The sequence below is a fragment of the Ahaetulla prasina genome, chromosome 8 (genome assembly GCF_028640845.1).
Source record: "Ahaetulla prasina isolate Xishuangbanna chromosome 8, ASM2864084v1, whole genome shotgun sequence".
In the NCBI taxonomy this organism is placed as follows: Eukaryota; Metazoa; Chordata; class Lepidosauria; order Squamata; family Colubridae; genus Ahaetulla; species Ahaetulla prasina.
Window position 1 is genome coordinate 16,876,197 of NC_080546.1, and position 20,161 is coordinate 16,896,357.

The 20,161-nt window shown below is 42.2% G+C and overlaps 1 protein-coding gene across 1 annotated transcript; it reads right to left on the bottom strand.

Moving 5' to 3' along the window:
• Positions 1 to 1,666: 1,666 nt before the first annotated feature.
• HSD17B11 (hydroxysteroid 17-beta dehydrogenase 11) lies at positions 1,667 to 18,380 on the bottom strand. Its single transcript, XM_058192866.1, has 7 exons — positions 17,589 to 18,380; positions 11,036 to 11,143; positions 7,593 to 7,724; positions 4,580 to 4,686; positions 3,709 to 3,846; positions 2,380 to 2,496; positions 1,667 to 1,955 (listed from the first exon to the last, which is right to left on the bottom strand). Exons 1-7 carry the CDS (start codon positions 17,796 to 17,798, stop codon positions 1,880 to 1,882), a joined length of 888 nt encoding a protein of 295 aa, XP_058048849.1. The 5' UTR covers positions 17,799 to 18,380; the 3' UTR covers positions 1,667 to 1,879.
• Between the last annotated feature and the right edge of the window lie 1,781 nt (positions 18,381 to 20,161).

Genomic DNA, 20,161 nt, shown 5'->3' on the forward strand with positions numbered 1-20,161 from the left:
AGGGCTCATGTGGAGGCTCTGAGAAGGTGTTTTCGGCCTCCAGAGGGCCTTGAGGGTGGGGGAGGCTGTTTTTGCCTTCCCCAGGCTCCAAGAAAGCCTCTAGAGCCTGGGGAGGGTGAAAAACGGGCCTTCCGGGCCCACCGGAAGTCGGAAAACGGGCCATTTCTGGCCTCCGGAGGCTTCAGGGAGGCCTGCTAGGCCCAAAATGGGGCCTGGGGTGGGTCGTGTGTGCATGCGCAGGAGGCGGGGTGTGCAGGGGCATTGAATTATTGGTGTGGGCACGTGCATGCTTTCGGCACCTGAGGAAAAAAAGGTTTGCCATCACTGATCTAGACCCTCACAGCCTCCAGACATTATTATAGAACAGTAGTAATATCTCTTCCACAACTCAGGACATCCATACATAGTTGGGTTTCTTCACCACACTGATGATATGCCCCATACTGTCAGATGACCTCTCTTACCTGGGAAACGGCATCCATTAGGTACCTGGAATCACTGGTAGCTTTTCTTCACTAATATATCAGGGCACGATTTAACTATAGCAATGGGAGAAGAGAACCCCTTCACTTCCAGATCAGTTCCTTGGCAACTGGGACACATAAAATATGAACAACCACATGATCAGAGTTGACTTTAGATAAGCCAACGGAGGCCATTAAATCCTGTGGTGTTCTTATATTCCTGATTTTAATTGTTTACAATGATCAGTGGGTCGTATTGTTGCAATTGTTTGTACACTGTCTTTTTTTTAAAACAAATCAAGAATTTATGCTTTCTGTTATTCTGTTGTTTATTATTTATAAACATTAACTACATTATATATTTTATGAAGACAACTGCTCTTCACTCAAAAAAAAAAAAGAAAAAAGCCTCTGAAGCTCTATTTGGGGCTTTTTTTCTGAAGCTTCTTTCAGCCTCTGAAACTTCCGTTTGAGAAGCTGGGCGGGGCTACATTCGGAATATAAGACACACCCAGATTTTCATCCTCTTTTTGGGGGGAAAAAGGTGTGTATATGGTATATAAGTATAGACATAATTCATGAGATGGTTCTCAAGAGATATCTTTAGGTGAAGAAGACCTAGATGGGTTTCTACCAAAATCCTTACAATCACATTTAGCCAAAGTATTTCTGTTTTACGCTATGCGATTTGTCTGTTTTAAAGTATTTTCTGATAAAAGAAACATGATTTTATAATAATGGTCTTAACAGTTGCACCTTGTTAAGACTACTACCCTTTGGTAGACTTATCTAGTTACTCACAATATTGAATGTGTCTGAAAACCCTCGTCTTCCGTTCCTTCATTCTGGAATGATCAACCTTGTAATTAATAGAGGTTTCTGGATGAACATTTGTAAAGACATTATAAGGACATATTTGCATGATGATGGCATAGCTATCTGGTATTCAGGCCAATATTTGTATGTCTTGCTTCCATATCTTTTCCTGCCTCCCATTCCAATTTAGTTTTTCTTCAGGGATTGTTTTCCATTCTTAACAATTCAACAGGTTGCTCCCAACTTGGCGGTCACTTCTTCTGAGATATTGTGCCAATTAATTTCCTTAAATACTCATCAGGTCAAACAAGTAAAGCAAAAATGAAGTAAGATCGCACAGAAATTGGAGATCTTCAGTTTTGTTTAAGAAAATACTTTAAAATCAGTGGGTTTGAAGTTATGTTTATGTCTTCTTTATATGTCAGGAAGAAATAAACTCATCAGAGTGTTACACCAGTACTTGAAAAAGATATGGTAATATAGATTTGTGAAGAATAGTGCTTGGCATTCCTTTTGCAGCTTACATAAGAAGTATAAAATCATCATATTAGAAATGTGATTGCAAATTTGGAAAGCTTCCAAAGATTTGATACTTTGAGTCATTCTTGTTTCTGCACACCAAAACTGATACTGAGAAAGTTTTCCAAAGCCACCATAGCACGCTCAGGAAGAATTCTGAAAAAAATAAATAAATACAGCAACGTTAAATAAAAATCTCAAAGTCTACTTCAATGCAAGACCTTGATGTCACTACTTGGGTTTTTTTTTTTTTTGGATATGCTACAACATTTTAAACAGTGGTGAAATCCTGTCGGCTCTGTCCGGCTTGCGCAAATTGGTAGTGGCAGCAGCGGGTGGTTTGGTGAACCGGTAGCGGCGGCAGCACGAGGCTCTGCCCACCTGCCCAGACATTGTTACTTCCTGGTTTTAACCAGGAAGTAACCTGTTTTTGACTACGCATGCACAGAGGATCAAAAATTGAACCTGACGATGGCGTGGGCACTTCTGAACCGGCAGGGAAGTTAAATAGATTTCACCCTTGATTTTAAATCTAATTGTCAGTGCAGAAATTCAGCCTTTAAGCACCCTGCATACATACATTTCCATCAGAGAGAACATTGCAGCTGGGGATGGTATAACGATCTTCTTTTGATTGCAGAGTACCCCATCCATGACCCTCTTTGCAACCGCCTCAGCTTTCAGAACAGGTATTATTCTGGAATTATAATTGTTGATCTTATTAATGGTGAGCTATTAGTTCACTATATTTTAAAAGAAGTGACTGCTGGATCTTGTGGACTAGAGTTATCAGCGATACTGATTCTATCTGCTCAAATACGGTGGTGACAAACCCATGGCCCCAAACATGCATGAACGCCAGTTCCTCTTCTGCAGCCGCCACAATAACTTATTTTTATTTATAGGAATATTTTTGGCCTTGAAAGCGTTTATGAAAGAGGGGGAAAAAAGGGGGAAAGGGGAGAGAATGGTAGTCCAGCGTCTGGTTCAGAAACCTGCATACATTGTCCAGAAAAATAAAGTTGCAAGATGGAGGGAAGAAGCTTCTGGCCATGGTGTGGGAAAAGTTCACTAACTTTTCTCTGGTCGCTCAGATTTTGACCCAGCTGCTCTTTCCCATGGCAGCCATTTTGGGAGAAACTCCAACATATGCTCTCCAAATTCGGTTGGTTTCAAATGGTTAGCAATGTGCATCTAAATCAGCGTTTCTCAACCTCGGCAACTTGAAGACATCTGGACGTCAACTCCCAGAATTCCCCAGCCAGCATGTTGACGTGTCTTAATGTCTCTCAACAGTTCCAAGAAGGCCCCACACCCATTCGCACCACTCAGGTGACCCTGATGAGTCGGATAAACCTCCAGGTGGCCTTAACGACCTGCTAAAAGAATGCAAATGACCAGCTGTCTGCAAGGAGTATAAATCCTTCCATTCCCCACCATCCAGAGTTGAAGAAGCTTCTGGGATGAGAAGCAAAATGTCTTTTTTTTTTTAATTTACATTTATATCCCACCCTTCTCCGAAGACTCAGGGCGGCTTACATTGTGTAAGGCAATAGTTTCATCCTATTTGTATATTTATATACAAAGTCAACTTATTGCCCCCCCAACAATCTGGGTCCTCATTTTACCTACCTTATAGGATGGAAGGCTGAGTCAACCTTGGGCCTGGTGGGACTTGAGCCTGCAGTAATTGCAGGCAGCTGTGTTTAATAACAGGCTATCTTACAGCCTGAGCCATACCGCGGCCCAGTCTTCAAACAAAAAACCAAGAAGACCAATAACCTCTGGAAAAAAAAACCCTTTGGGACAACCATGACCTGGATGACTGAGAATCTCCATAGACACATGTCTTAAAGTTGCCAAGGTTGGGAAGCTGTTCTATGCTAACTAGACCCATCTTGTCTCTTACCTTGACTGTGGGTTTTCTACAAGCCCCGTGCTTACAAAAAATGGACATACGCAGGTAGTCTTGATCCCATTTTTGCCCAGAGCAGATAATTCTTTGGTGAAGCCTTTGTGAAGCCCTAAAGCAGCAAACTTGCTTGAGCTAAACAGGAAAGGAGAGATTAGGGGAGAAAAGAATCTCAATCCTTCTATTAAAGCAGTCAAAACCAATTTAAAACTGTAACAACAAAAAGACAGGAAAGAATGCAATTAAACCTATACAGGCCCTTCATGGGCTTCCCAGCCCCAAAATTCTGAGGGTTTTCCAGAAGTCCAACAGAATTGAGGCCAACCTCACCTCAGCGGAAACGATACTCCAAAGGGTGGTATTCACTTACCTTCCCTACTGGTTCGCAAATGTGTGCCTGAGCGCTTCCGCCACGCATGCACAGAGCCTTTTTTTTTAAAATTCCCCATATAAATACTCCCATTACAGAATCTTGTTTTATTAGTCTGCCATTATGCCAGCGTTTCCTGCACGTCAGAGGGAGGTCAGTATAATTTGCCTCCCAGTTCTATTCTCTGAACTAGCATGAAGCCAAAATGGTGCCAAAGAGTCATTTTTTCAAAAGACACAGTTCCTAAAAAACTTTTTTTTATTTCTTTTTGTCACAACAGTATACACAAACAATTGTCATAGATAAAACAACATATCTTGAAGAAAATATATATATATATATATAAGTAAAAAAATATGCATCAACTATATTAATTTGATATAATGAAGGGAACAATAGGACAGGAACGATCTTTAAAGCTCTTAGGGGCATTTTTCTTCCAAAACAAGCTACTGTTTGATTTCAATAAGGAAAAACCCCCACAACTCTTATACTTACCAGTAAGGCAACAGAAAAGGAACCGACACAAACCCACCAACTGATGCAATACTGACAATATGACCATGGTTATTTTTCATCATAGCTGGCAGGAAAGCTTTTATTGCCTGTAATGAAGATTTCACTTGTAACCAAAAAAAGAAAGAAAGGAAAAGAAAGTACAACACCTCACACTGCAGATGGTTACATTTCTGTATCTTTTCATTCAGAAGCACATATATGCTTAAACTGAATAATTCACATGCAAGCTGTTTATAATTAAATGATTTCTCCCCCTTCAATAATCGTTGGAAGCAATGTGAACGTAATAGTTCTATACCTACCATGGTGTATGTGATACAGGAGCATTGATGAATACATATGAATTAACTTTCTTAAAATATACTAGTTTTCCATATGCAGTAATTGGACTGACTAGCACTGATGATGTTACCTAGTTTGGGTAATGAAACATCTGCAAGAAAACAACCAAGCTCAGAGAGCACCAACCCTGATTTCAACCTGAGCTACATTTCAACCCTGAGTTACAAATTGTTGTGCCCACCAGCAGCCAGCACAGCTGGCAGCATATTCAGACAATGAGGAGTTTGGGGAGGAACGTGAGCCAGTCCTGGAGTCTGGGGAAGACTCGGACGATGGCTCTGAGTCGGAGGCAGAGAGGGGGCCAAGGCAATCTGGTAGTTCTTTGCTGCCTCCAGAGTCTCTGGAGTCTGACATCAGCGAGGCAGAAGAACAGCGTGAGCCTGTTCCCAGTGTGCGCATGCGCAGAGCTACCAGGAGACAGGAACAATTAAGGAAAGAAGGTCGACTTGGGAATAAGGCTTGGAGATGATTGGCCCCTCTCATGAGACATAAAAGAGAAGTGAACAGGACAGGTAATTAATTCATCTGGCTGATTCAAGATTTGAAAATTCTGTTTGTGACTCTGTGCCAAGTTTGGCCTTGCCCTGCGTCTGAAAATTAGTTCTTTGGCAGCGTTCCACGTGAGATAGGTAGGTGTTGATAACCTTCCTCTGAAAGACTGTTTATCAAGCCTTGCGGACTGTAAATGAAAGTAATTTACAGCCGTATGAATTAAAGAAGTTTGCTGGGACTAAGTTTGTGCTGTTTACTTTCTAAGGAAACCTAGGTCAGAACACAAATATTCTCGTTTATTAGTAATAGGAAATATTTAACCTCAGTCATAGGCTATTTCTTTGAGACTAATTGATCTGGAATGATCTGGCTTTGAGGTTTGGTTATACTGGCTCTTCTCCCATCCAAGTTCAGACTTGGTTTTTGCACAGTGAGGCCACCATAATAGCAATAGCAATAGCAATAGCACTTAGACTTATATACCGCTTCATAGTACTTTTATAGCCCTCTCTAAACTGTTTACAGAGTCAGCATGTTGCCCTAACAAACTGGGTCCTCGTTTTACCGACCTTGGAAGGATGGAAGGCTGAGTCAACCTTGAGCTGGTGAGATCTGAATTGCTGAACTGCAACTAGCAGTCAGCTGAAGTATAGCCTGCAGTGCTGCACTCTAGCCACTGTGTTGTGGTCCGCCAGCAGCCTGGCAACGGAGTCGGATAGCGATGAGGCTGAGGAAGAGCATGGGCCAGTCCTGGAGGCTGGGGAAGGCCCGGATGAGGGCTCTGTGTCGGAGGCTGAAGTGGGGCCAGGGCCATCGGGGAGTGAGGTGTGAACTCCAGAGCTTCCAGAGCCTGACAGTAGTGAGGCAGAGGAACAGGAGGAGCCTGTTCCTAATGCATGCATGAGAAGAGCTGCCAGAAGGCAAGAGCAGCTAAAGCAAAGAGGACGACTCGGGACTAGGGCCAAGAGATTATTGCAACAGCGTTTGGGGTCATTGCCGGAAAACAACATTGATAACTTTGTCTTGTTGCATTTGTTTTGTATCGGTGTCTTCTGAACTTTTGCCAAGAAAGGCCTTTGGCAGTTTGCTTAATTGGACCAAGGTTGGTGATAGGACTGAGGAATTGTGTTGGGAGGAATTTGCTTTAATTTAATTGAACTACGCTGAGAATGAAGTAATTCTCAGCTGTTCGAATAAAGTTTGTTTGTTTTTACACTGACTGAGTTTCCTACTACCTACTTGGGCCTGGGTCATAAACAGTGATGGGATTCAAGTAATTTAACAACCAGTTCTCTGCCCTAATAATTTCTTCCAACAACCAGTTTGCCAAACTGCTCAGAAATTTAACAACCGATTCTCCCGAAGTGGTGCGAACTGGCTGAATCCCACCACTGGTCACAACATACTGCGCCACCTCGGCTTTTGAGATAATAATAAAAGACAGCCCTCAAAAAGAGACCAGATACAGCCATTGGCCTAAAGTGTGGTAATACAGATGATGAAGGGGCCTTCAAAAGATATTGTAGCAGTGGGCCCCAATTTTTGGGCACCAGAGACTGGTTCCATGGAGAGAGGCTTTTTCGCAGACCGGAGGGGACATGGTTTTGCATTCTTCCTGCATCTCATGGATGGGGCATTGCTTGTTTGTGTGGCCCGGTTTCTAGCATGCCGCAGTCCAGTGCCGGTCCCTGGACCGGGGGTTGGGAATCCCTCTATTATAGTACTGCTGTGCTGAACTGGCAGCACTGCTGTGCTGAACTAGTTAGGATCACGCTTTAAGCAGGAGTGAAATGCTCCCGGTTCGGACCGGATCACTCGATCTGGTAGCGATGGCAGCGGGTGGTTCGGAGAACCGGTAGCAAAAATCCCTGGGCCCTCCCATGCCCAGCTGAGCTGCGCGATCATCAAGGTTTTTTTTTTTAAACTTTTAAAAGCATTTTTTCTTTGGTCGAAAAAATGCTTTTAAAAGTTAAAAAAAAAGTTGGTCACGCCCACCCAGTCACATTACCCCCCTACCAAGCCACACCCACAGACCTGGTAGTAACAAATTTTACATTTCACTCTTGGCTTTAAAGTACTGTAAGCTCAATTAAGCTTGAGCACTATATTCCTAATATTAACTAAATAGTTAAAAATTTAAGTTCTCAGTGTTACTTACCCAGTAATGACACAGAATGTTGATATCAAATATTTTTTGTATTTGCTTGTCCGGAATTGAAAGCAGATCTCCTGTTACTGCCACACCGGCATTATTCACTAAAATAGTAACATCTCCAACATCTTTTTTTACCTTTAAAGTTAAGAAACAGAAATGATTAAACTTTGCACTGGTTAAATTTGGTTTTCTTCCCCCTTTTTTGTGGGCTGCCATATAGATCTTGCACAGACTGAAAAAAAGAAAAAAAAATGCACATTTACAAGATCATGCGTGGAGATATGCTGTAATTCAGTATGTCAGCACTAGAATTTTGGGAGCTGAAGTCTCGACACATCTGGAGAGTCATGTCAGGCTGATTTAGATGGCAAGCGACACACGATTATATGAAGAAACTATATTTCTAAAACCGAAGCCCTTTGTTTTTGTTTTAAAATTTTGTTGGCTCCTTGCCAGACTTTAACTCATTTGAACTTGAACACTTTAAATGAACAAAGCAAGCATCCACTGGATTCATTGACAAAAATGTGACCCTGAAAAGCAAACGCAGGGGCATTTCTAGGTGAGATGGGCTTAAATAAATAAATATATACAAGCAGTCCTCAATTTATCACCACAATGGAGCCCAAAATTTGTTGTTAAGTGAGACATTTGTTAATAATAATAATTATTTTTATTATTGTATCACAGTTGTCGAAAACCAAAACGTACAATTTATTGACATCGCTGTACCAGGAGATGCCCGAGTCGAAGAAAAAGAACTGGAAAAAAATCATGAAATATCGCAACCTGGCCACTGAAACTACGCAATTATGGATGAAACATGTAAGAGTGATACCCATTGTCATCGGAGCACTTAGTACCATGTCCAAGAATTTTATAATATTCATTAACAAATTGCAGCTTCCTGCAATAACAGCAGCAGAACTGCAAAAAACTGCGCTACTTGGAACATCATACATCTTAAGAAGATACTTGGTTGATACCTAGGACGCTGGCAGCAAACTGTATCAACCATTAGCACCAGTCAATGGGATTTGTGATGCATTTTTGAATGTTCAATTGACTGAGTTTCATGTTTAATAATAAGTTTAATAGTAATAATAATAATAAGTTTCAGTATAATAATAATTGTTGTTTATTGTCATTGTACATCATGTATACAATGAAATTGGTTTAACCTCTACTGGTGCAATCCATAACAGAAAATACAAAACAACATGAATAGTATAGAGCAGAGGTCTCCAACCTTGACAGCTTTATGACTTGTGGGCTTCAACTCCTAGAATTCCTCAGCCAGCATCCACTGGCTGAGGAATTCTGGGAGTTGAAGTCCACAAGTCATAAAGCTGTCAAGGTTTGAGGCCCCTGATATAGAGTATAATCCTTTTACCGGTCTATGATAGAAAGTGTCCTCACATATTGTGTGATGGTATGGTATACTGGCCTGACAGCCGCGGACACAAAGGCATTACAGAGGATGATGAGCACAACACATAAAATCATGGGCTGCCCCCTGACCTCACTGGATGAAATCGCCAGGACCCGCTGTGAGGAAAATCCTCAGGGATGATTCACACCCTGGTCTGCACTTCTTTACTCGCCTACCATCGGGAGGGAGATATAGAAGCATCGCCAGCCGAACGAATAGGCTAAAAAATAGCTTTTATCCATGGGCCATCAGACTTCTGAACCAGGGATGGTTTCTACTTACCTTTACTACCGGTTCTCATCGTGCCTCCGCGTGTGTGCTCTCTCAGCTCGTGCATGCGTGCACTCTTCTGCGTATGCGCGGAAGAGTTTTTATGATGTTTGGGTCAATGGGCGGAGCCTCCCGCCGGTTTTACTACCGGTTCTATAAAACCGGTCCGAATCGGGGGCAACCCACCACTGTTCTGAATGCAACATAACATCATAATTAGGTTTAATATGAGTCTTGTAGGGCCAGTGCAACGTGCAACATGCAACATGTTCATACCAGTGTAATATAGTATAATGTTATATACATATATTTACATGGGAATGTGTTTTAGGGATTGCTTATTTTTAATTACTTATTATTTAATTACATTATTCAACCGCAATAATACATGGGCAAAAAATAGATACAAACTCAAGGTAAAACGCTCCAAACTCGATTGCAGAAAATACGACTTCAGCAACAGAGTGGTCAATGCCTGGAATGCTCTACCCGACTCGGTTATTACATCCTCAAATCTCCCAAACTTTAACCTTAAACTGTCTACCGTAGACCTCACCCCATTCCTAAGAGGTCTGTAGGGGGCGTGCATGAGCGCATCCGCATGCCTACCGTCCCTGTCCTACTGTCCCCATTTATTCATACTCATTTCCTGTGTTCATGTCCATGTTTATACATGTTCATGTGTTCATGTCCATGTTTATATATGTTTTCTCGTCCATGTTTAACAAACTAAATTTTTTTTTGGTGGTGGGGCAGAGGGTTTGCCTGCATCCTGCAAATGGGGCTTGTTTGTGCGGCTCGGTTTCTGGCATGCTGCGGCTCAGCACCGGTCCACAGATTGGGGGTTGAGGACCACTGCTTTATGGGAACAACCAGGACCAAAAAGCCTTCCTCAGAGTAAAGATTATGCTTGTGGCTGGCATTTTATTTTGCAGCATGACAACTATTTCAGGAGTGAAATGTAAAATTTGTTACTACCGGTTCTGTGGGCATGGCTTGGTCGGGGGTGTGTGTGTAATGTGACTGGGTGGGCGTGGCCAAGAGGTTGCACAAAAAATGCTTTTTAAAGGCTCCTCTGATGATCCCAGCTGAGTTGCCTGATCGTCAGAGGCTTTTCTTTTCTTTTAAAAGCATGGGTTTTTTGGCAATTCAGCTGGGATCGCCAGAGCCTTTTAAAAGCATTTTTTTTACAACCTCTTCGGCTGAAGAGTTGTAGAAAAAATACTTCTAAAAGGCTCTGATGATCCCAGCTGAGTTGCCTGATCGTCAGAGGCTTTTTTTTTTACTTTTAAAAGCATTTTTTCAACTGAAGAAAAAATGCTTTTAAAAGTAAAAAAAAACACCTCTGATAATCATGTGGCTCAGTTGGGCATGGGGGTGGGGGTGGGGCAGGGATTTTTGCTATCGGTTCTCCGAACCACCCACCGCCATCGCTACCAGATCGGGGGATCCTGTTTGAACTGGGAGCATTTCACCCCTGGTTTGTACCCATTTATAGGATTTTTTAAAAATATTAATATATATCTATACTGAGTAAGAAATGAAAAAGTACCAATACCCAATTTCGAAAAACTTCGATCGTTATTATTTGTTACATAATAACTATATCATACTGAATAGGAGAGGGAAAAAGCAGTCTCTCTGCTCATTAGAATGTGATAATCTTTTTTTCTTAAAGCTTGTTTTCCAAAACTTTATAAAAACCAGGGGAAAAACACACACATTTACTGTACAGAATCCTCACTTTCTCAGCCGCACTGTAGATGTCCTCTTTCGAACTGCAGTCCACCACATAAGGATATGCTTCGACTCCCAGCTTTCTGCAGTCTTCAGCTGTTTCCTCTAGGCCACCCTACAAACAGTAGAAAGGATAAATATCGTTCACTTCTTTGCGTTCGGCCAACAAAATATTACTGAATCAAAGAAGGGGGAAAAGGTTACTACAGTCTCAGCAAGATCATAGTTCCAGAAGTTAAAGTTTATGTATGACCAAACCAAGATAGATATTTTGAAGAGTCACGGATTGGGTTCTCTGAAAGGATCTTTCCTTCTACATGGACTAGAGCAGGGCTCTCCAACCTTGGCAACTTTAAGCCTGGTGGACTTCAACTCCCAGAACCCCCCAGCCAGCAAAGCTGGCTGGGGAATTCTGGGAGTTGAAGTCCTGCAGGCTTAAAGTTGCCAAGGTTGGAGACCCCTGGACTAGAGTGTTAATTGAATCAATGGGAGAGCCATCTCCACTTTCCCCTGTCCAATCAGTAGTCAGAACTAGTTGGCCACATGTGCGGCCCTATATGTGTAGGACCTTTAGGCTCCCACCATTGGCCATGCCTAGTTTGTCTCCAGCCACCCGCCTCAGCCCATTCACAGACAGCTTTCCTCCTCCGCTGACCCTCCCCCAGCGATTCTCCTTGGACAATGCTCCATCCCAGCACCACAAGCTATGCACAGGCAACGTTTGCCTGCCCCCCTGATCTTGCTCTCTTCCATAACCTGTCACCAATAACATCCTCCTCCCAGCCCCCTCGGCCACCCTTCCCAGAACCATCATTGCCGCCTGCCATCCGATTGGCTGGCGGCTTCTTGTCCCATGGAGCGAAACACCTGGGAAAAATGGTGTCTCGGCGACTGGGCTGGGTCTAAGAGTGAGAGATGGAGGGCCAGAAGCCCATTGGCTAGGGAGAATCGCTGGGGGAGGGCCAGCGGAGGAGGAAAGCTGGCTGTGAATGGGCTGAGGTGGGTGGCTGGAGGAGAACTGGACGTGGCCAATGGTGGGAGCATAAAGGTCCCATTCGGTTGGCCACTATGCATCTTCCGTTTTCACCAGGGGATTCATTATGTCTTGGAAATAGAGACTGTAAGATAGAAGGATGATTTAGAACAACGGTGCCCCAACCTTTTGGGCACCAGGGACCGGTTCCGTAGAGAGGGTTTTTTTCCGTGGATTGGAAGGGGTGTGGTTTTGTTTGCTGCCTGCATCCCGCAGATGGGGGCTTCGCTTGTTTGAGCGGCCTGGTTGCTGGCATGCCGCAGATCGGTGCTGGTCCATGGACTGGGAGTTGGGCAACCCTTGATTTAGGGTCATGTAGTCTTAGTATGATCACCTATAAAAATCCTATATTAATGTATAAATGAGCATTGAGACTCATTTCAAGTTTCCATAGCAGATGTGCCTGGCCTGAATAGCTTCTATTGGAAGGAACTGGGTCATCCTTTGAGATCAGTAATAAAAGTACCATCAACACAATAATTTGTTTCCTGTTTCAGTGTGATTGTAATCTTGGAATGTCTCAAACTAGTTGATAATCTTGAACAACACAAAGCATTCTAAGTGTTCTTGTTAAGCAGGTAGCAGGAAGCCAGGGACCCACATATATATTTTATCTATTTAATTAACACCTTTTGCTGATTGAATGATTGTCTAAATAATTTCTTTTCTCTGGCTTCTTACAGCCCACTAATCAGTAGTTCTAGAAGGTAATATTTGACTCAGAGGTGGAGACACCGTTCAGGTTAGAACATAGAATAGTAGAGTTGGAAGGGACCTATATCATTTCAGACAAATGGTCGTTCAGTCTGTTTTTGAGAGCCTTTAGTGATGGAGCACCCACAACTTCTGAAGGCAAGTTATTCCATTGGTTGATTGCTCTCACCATTAGGAAATTTCTCCTAGGTTGCTTCTCTCCTCGGTTGGTTTCCAACCATTGCTTCTTGTCTTGCCTTTTGGTGCTTTAGAAAATAGTTTGATCCCATCATCTTTGTAGGAGTCCCTGAAATATTCGAACCCTGCTATCATATCCCCCCCTTAGTCCTTCTTTTCATTAGACTAGACATACCCAATTCTTATAATTGTTCTTCATATGTTTCAGCCTCCAGCCCCCAATCATTTTTATTGCTCTTCTCTGCACCCTTTCCAGAGTTTCAACATCTTTTTTATATTGTGATGACCAGAACTAGTTGCAGTATTCCAAGTGTGGTTTTACTAAGGCTTTGTAAAGCGGTACTAGAACTTCACATGCTCTTGATTCCATCCCTTATTAATGCAGCCCAAGATTGCTGCCGTATACTGTTGGCTCATATTTAAGTGATTGTCCACTAGAACTAGCTTGTCTTATGTCAGGGCTCAAAGAGCCATGACCACATGTTAAATTCCAGTTATACATAGGTCAGAACGATAAACTAGCTTAAGAATCTCGTTAACTAAAGGTCAGCACTAAATTGTCAATAGATAAAAGTATGTGATGATTCCAGGCTGATTCCTCTTTTGACTCAGGCTTTACTTGTTCTTCTCCTATGTATGTGATGGCGAACCTATGGAACGGGTGCCAGAGGTGGCATGCAGAGCCTTCTTTGCTGGTACGCGCTCTGTCTCCCCAGGTCAGATCTCCGTGGCGTTTCTTTCGTGAGCTTCTGTCGAAACAGAAGCTCACAAAACAGAAACAGCAGCTCACAAAAGAAAAAGATCCTATCTCTTACTATGCTGCCAGTGTTGGGATGCCCTGCCTCCTGCCAGCCAGCTGATCTTCAGGTCTCTGCTGTGCATGGGCGCCCACATGTTCGCGACTGCGCATGCACTTTCAGTTTGGGCATGCACACACACCCAGTTTGGGCACTCGGTGGATAAAAGGTTCGCCATCTCTATCCCATGTCTTATTTCTATTGCATAAATAGGGATCTCTACAGAAGAAAGAGTAAAAAATGTTAAGAAGGTATCTTGGGGGTGTCAAACTTGATTTCATTGAGAGCTGCATCAGGGTTGTGTTTGACCTCGGGGGGCTGGGGGGGCCATGGCCCTCTGCCAGTGAAAATGAAGCTCGGGGAGAGGCACATGCACTTCCCGAGCCCCATTTTAGATCGCAATGGCCTCCTGCAGCCCTCTGCCAGTGAAAATGGAGTTGGGGGGGGGCTGTGTGTAGCCCTCCCGAGCTCCGTTTTCGCTGGCAGAGTCAGTACGGGTGGTCCTTCACCGTATCCAAGGTGGCCCCACAGCCAGATCTTGAGTTTGACACCCCTGATCTATCCGAAACTTTAGTCCCTTTAGGGATAGGGCTTTGATTGCCCAGTTGTGGACATGATCTTGACTCCCTTTGCTCCCCAGAAAACCACCCGCCTATCAACTACCTTTTCCGCCCTGTATTTCATGTTTTATACAACATTTTCAGCGCGACAACGACTGACCGCAACTGACCACAAAATTTGCCTTTAAATGATTTATACAAACACGCGTATTTCTGTGGTGCCTAAACATATATGCACAAACATTCTGTAGCTGGAAGAAAAGCTTCCTTTGTTCCTTTGTTTGGAATTTATTTGCCAAAGAAAAAGGTGACATTAAAACAATAAAGTTAGCGCCTGCAAGTAGCCAATCAAAAAGCTAAGATGGGTTGTGGGGCAGAGGCGGGTTTCAGCAGGTTCTGACCAGTTCTGGAGAACCGGTAGCGGAAATTCTGAGTAGTTTGGAGAACCAGTAGTAAAAATTCTGACTGGCCCTGCCCTCCCAAGTCTATTTTCTGCCTCCCAAGTCCCAGCTGATGGGGAGGAAATGGGGATTTTGCAATAACCTTCTGCTGGAGTGGGGAGGAAATGGAGTTTTTACAGCGTTCTTCCCTGCCATGCCCAAGCCACGCCCACCAAGCCATGCCACACCCACCAAGCCACACCCACAGAACCGGTAGTTTGAATTTGAAACCCACCACTGGTTGTAGGGGTTGGTTGGTGCTGCAGCTTTCCTGTGATTGGTTTTAAGGGTGAATGGGGGGAGGATGCTGTAGCACCTCCCCACTCCTCTCCCCTTCCTAACTTTTGAGGAGTCTGTGGTAACTTCAAATGGTTGTTACATAACCTCAGGGACTACCTCCTTTGTTACTGAATGAGAGATTTTTGATCTCCCACGTATACATTTACTTGCAGTAATTTTTATTACTGCCTATAGCAGTAGAACATAAAAACAATCCATACAATAAAATGTAACAGCCCCGCCCTCCAATGCAGAAACCTACAGATGTACATCAAGAACAAACAGCAGCAGTCCAGTCACTCCTGTGCATCGAAAGCCTGCCTGAACGAAAGTACAGGTAGCCCTTGACTTACAACAGTTTGCTTCGTGACCGAAGTTACAACGGCAGTGAAAAAAAGTGACTTGGGACCGGTTTTTTTTCACTTATGATTGTTGCCACATCCCCGTGGTCACATGATTTCCATTTGTGTCCGCTGGACAACTGACTCGCGTTTATGACGGTTGCAGTGTCCTGGGGTCCCCTTTTGTTACCTTCAGCCAAGCACCGTCAAGGGGGAAACTAGTTTCACTAAATCAGGGGTCTGCAAACTTGGCTCTTTTCAGACTTGTGGACTTCAACTCCCAGCCAAAGCTGGCTGAGGAACTCTGGGAGTTGAAGTCCACAAGTCTGAAAAGAGCCAAATTTGCAGACCCCTGCACTAAACAATCGTGTGACTAATTTAACAGCTGGAGTGATTCACTTAACAAATGCGGCAAGAAAAGGCTTCACCCGGGGCAAAGCTCACTTAACCAATTTCTCACTTAGCGAAGTAAACGTGGGACTCAATTGTGGTTGTAAGTCGAGGACTACCTGCATTTTCACAATCTTGTGAAATATCTGAAACGAGGAGCTTGGGTGCACTTTTATGTTTGAATGTGAATTCTTGATTTGCTTTAAAAAAAAAAAGTGTGTGTGCAAACAAATGCACAACAACATGGCACATCGATTCTTGTAAACAGCTTAAATCAAGAATATAAGAACACCGTGGAAATGTTTTGCTGAATAGGGACGAAAGCTGCATTAGTACTGGATGAGCTGGTTCAAAGTCTTTATTGCATGTCATAACAGAATATCGGAGTTGGAAGTGACCTGTAGAGCTCAGGCAGGTGTTCCTATATGCAATTTCAGTCTCTTCTTTTTATTATTATTATTATTAAAAAGTTTTTTATTAAGTAAACATTAAAAACATTGGACACAGTGTGACCATCCTGGTCTTGTTATATCCATACGTATTTTTAACATAACAACAAATATAATTACTATTTAACATACGTTGCTACTTTGTTCTTATAAACATATCCCTGGCCCCCATTTACATGTTTGTCTAAATATTGTCCAGTATCAGTTCTACGAACCCGAAATCTTTTTAGTTCCAACTCCTTTTTTCCTTTCCAACCATTGGTACACTTTGTTCCAAATTTTATAGTATTCTGTCTCATCCATGGTTTTTGAGTTCAAGTGTCAGTCTGTCCATTTCTGCACACGTCAAGATTTTCTTTATTATTTCTTCTTATAGAAGGGGGAGGGGGGGTTCTCCCTTTTTCCAGGATTGCGCATAAAACCAATCTTGCTGCTTTTATAACATGCAGCATTTAACTATGTCAGTCCTTTGCTATGTCTCTTCTTAAAGGCCTCCAGTGATGGAGCATCAATCCAAGTTTTGGGGGGCCTTTTCTTATGGTCTCTACATTATTTTTACAATCCTTCCCTCCCTCCCTCCCTCCCTCCCTTCAGGCTTTTTATAAAACAGAAAGCAACCTGACACAGGTCCAACTATATTTTTCCAAGAGCTGATTAATGTGGGGATGGTCACTTGATTTACAGCTTTTACTAAACCTGGGGTCTCCACCCTTGGCAACTTTAAGCCTGGAGGACTTCTGGTTGCTCAGCAGACTAAGTCTGTCTGTTATTAACACAGCTGCTTGCATTTACTGCAAGTTCAAGTCCCACCAGGCCCAAGGTTGACTCAGCCTTCCATCCTTTATAAGGTAGGTAAAATGAGGACCCAGATTGTTGGGGGCAATAAAGTTGACTTTGTATATAATATACAAATGGATGAAGACTATTGCTTAACACAGTGTAAGTCACCCTGAGTCTTCGGAGAAGGGTGAGATATAAATTCAAATAAAAAAAAAAAAGTCCCAGAATTGAAGCATAGCTGGCTGGGGAATTCTGGGACTTGAAGTCCTCCAGGCTTAAAGTTGCCAAGGTTGGAGATCCCTGTAGTAAACTGTGCCGAATACATGTTTTATGGCGTTTATTTAAAGTTTGAAATAAAGCAAGTATTATTTCTGCGAATTGCACACCCTTATTTCTACAAGCTGCTTTCCTATTTTCCAAACGTAACAGAAAGCATACTGTATTTCCATTGGAACTTGTTCTACAGATATCTTTAGATCCGATTTCCAGGAATGTCTGTGAGCCTTTTGCTTATTCCTCTTCCTCTCCCTACCTCCCCTCCCCTCCCTTTTTTCCCTATCTTGTTTATTCACTAATTCTAAAGTAGAATAATTGCCATACCTTGTTTATGTCCCAGAGAATCAATCGGCTTCTATGTTTGGCAAATTCAAAGGCGATGAGTCTTCCGATGCCTCTTGCAGCTCCAGTGATAAGGACAATTTCACCTGCCACAGATTTTCTCTTCACGGGAATAAAACATTTCACCAAAGCTTCAATATAGCAAAAGGTTGCAAAGACTGCAAACCAGAGGAACTGGAGCATGGGATGCATTCTTGCTTTCCTCTACAAATGTGATTTGACAGACTGTTGGGAAGACTCTGGAATAATGTGCAGTAGGCTATTCACCTGCCAAGTAGAATCCTTGGGAAACTCCACCCAATGCAAATCCACTTACAAAATGAAGCAGGAGAGTAAATACATTTGCTCTTTGAAGTTTATGATAACAAGCATGTTGGCAGAGAGATGTCACCTAGGCATCCTTTTCAAGCAATCCTGTTTTCTTTCAGCAGTTCTGACTCAAAGAATTTTATGATAGGATACATGATAATATTATTTGATTTTTCCATTCCTTCTTCCATAAAAAAAAAAATACAGAATAGCTGCACGGTAGTTTTTGAATTAGAAGGAATAGCAGCTGTTGAGTAAAACAGAACAGTAGTATATTTAGGATTTTTTTTTAAAAAGAGAAAGTGTTCTGTATGTTTGCCACCTTGTTTTTAAAAACAATAAAAGGCGGGATATAAACAAATGAATAAATAAACAAACCAACAGAACGTATTTGCATAAAATGGAGAGATGGCAGCTGTCTGTAAAACAGAATTAATCAAACAGATTTTTTTAAAAAGGTTAATAATGACAACTAGTCATAATGGTAATATAGAATCACACAGAATTTTCCCCCTTTTCTTCTCCTTAATGGTGCTTTTTCCCCTTTTGTGGGACTTTTTTCTGATATTCATGGAAATGTTCCCCACCCATCCTTAAGTTGGCAAAAAAACTAAGGATAAAAACCTGATATTTCCATTATCGATTCTAATCCCACCTTTATTGCCTCTGTTCTAGGTCAGACTTCTAACTTCCTTCCATATAACTGGTTCAAAACCCAACATGTGTTATGCTCCTTCAGGCTGTCTTTAGGTAGAAATAGCACAAAGAGGATAAACTAATTTACTACTGGAATAATTTAAAGGTGCCTCAGAAATGAAATTAAGACCCCATCCTGAAGACATGGTCCAAACGAAGATGCCACCAGACCATATCTGTGCCACAGCTTGATGCAAGTGGGAAATGAATAGTGGCTTTAAATGTCCTTAGAGCCCATCATGGAACAATAACAACAAAATTCCAAAATTGCTGTGCTTTAGCAAATATCCATAATTTGGAACTAACTGCAACTGATTCAGGAGGCCCTTTGTCTACTAGCAGATCAGCCCTGCCCCTGCAGAATAATCCTAATTTTGAAATAACATAACATAATAACAGAGTTGGAAGGGACCTTGGAGGCCTTCTAGTCCAACCCCCTGCCCAGGCAGGAAATCCTACACCATTTCAGACAAATGGTTATCCAACATTTTCTTAAAAATCTCCACTGTTGGAGCATTCACAACTTCTGCAGGCAAGTTGTTCCCCTTATTGATTGTTCTAACTGTCAGGAAATTTCTTCTTAGTTCTAAATTGCTTCTCTCCTTGATTAGTTTCCACTGATCAATGTCTTGGTTACCATTAGATTTCTGAGTCAAATTCAAAGTTACAAAGCTCTAATTCTCTCCCTTCCGGTATGACCCAAAACTTATTTCATCCTGCCCTAATTAATTTTTGTACACCTTCCTCTTCAAGTAGCTTGATTTGGTTTTGATATGCACTTTGATTACGCAGCCCAGTAGTTCATGATTCCAGATAAAACTCCTACAGAAATTCTTGGGGAAATCTGAAGGCCCAATAACAGCAACAGGTCAACAATTCGTTCAGTAGCAATCTGAGGAATGGAAATTCAAAGTTACTCAAGTTTCCAGGCGGGTGTCCAAAGGACTACACTGGTTTTGATGGCCAGGCATCCTTACTGGCAAAGCAGAAGTTGGTACATTTTGATTTGACAGTTGAATTGCTCCAAATTACAATCTTTGTTATCTCTGGGGAATCCTGGAAGTTGAAATCAGTGATGAAATCCAAATTTTTTTACGACCAGTTCTGTGGGCATGGCTTGGTGGGCATGGCAGGGGAAGGATACTGCAAAATCCCCATTCCCTCTCCACTCTGGGGCCAGCCAGAGGTGGTATTTGCCGGTTCTCCGAACTGCTCAAAATTTCTGCTACCTGTTCTCCAGAATCTGTCAGAAGCTGCTGGATTTTGCCTCTGGATGAAGTCCGCATTTCTTACCAAGTTTGAAAACATATCACCAAGTCTGAAAAACAATTATAGTATTTTTTTTAAAGAATAGAAGTTAGAATTGAGCTGGAAGAGACGTTGGAGTTCTTCTAGTCCATAAAAAAATATTTTTAATATTTTTTTTAAAAAAAAGATTATATATTTTACTTATATACTTATAGATTATACTAGATTATAATAAAAACTGAGGAGCATTTTTTAAAAAAGTTGAAATAAATGAATCAGTGGAGTCCGATTTGAATCCAATT

Coding starts and splice junctions, on each gene's coding strand:
- HSD17B11 (XM_058192866.1), bottom strand. CDS start 17,798: ATGCATCCCATGCTCCAGTTCCTCTGGTTTGCAGTCTTTGCAACCTTT. Junction 3,847..4,579: donor CCTTTTCTGTTGCCTTACTG/GTAAGTATAAGA, acceptor TTTCCTGTTTAG/CTCAAGCAAGTTTGCTGCTT. Junction 2,497..3,708: donor GTAGAAAACCCACAGTCAAG/GTAAGAGACAAG, acceptor TTATAATTCCAG/AATAATACCTGTTCTGAAAG.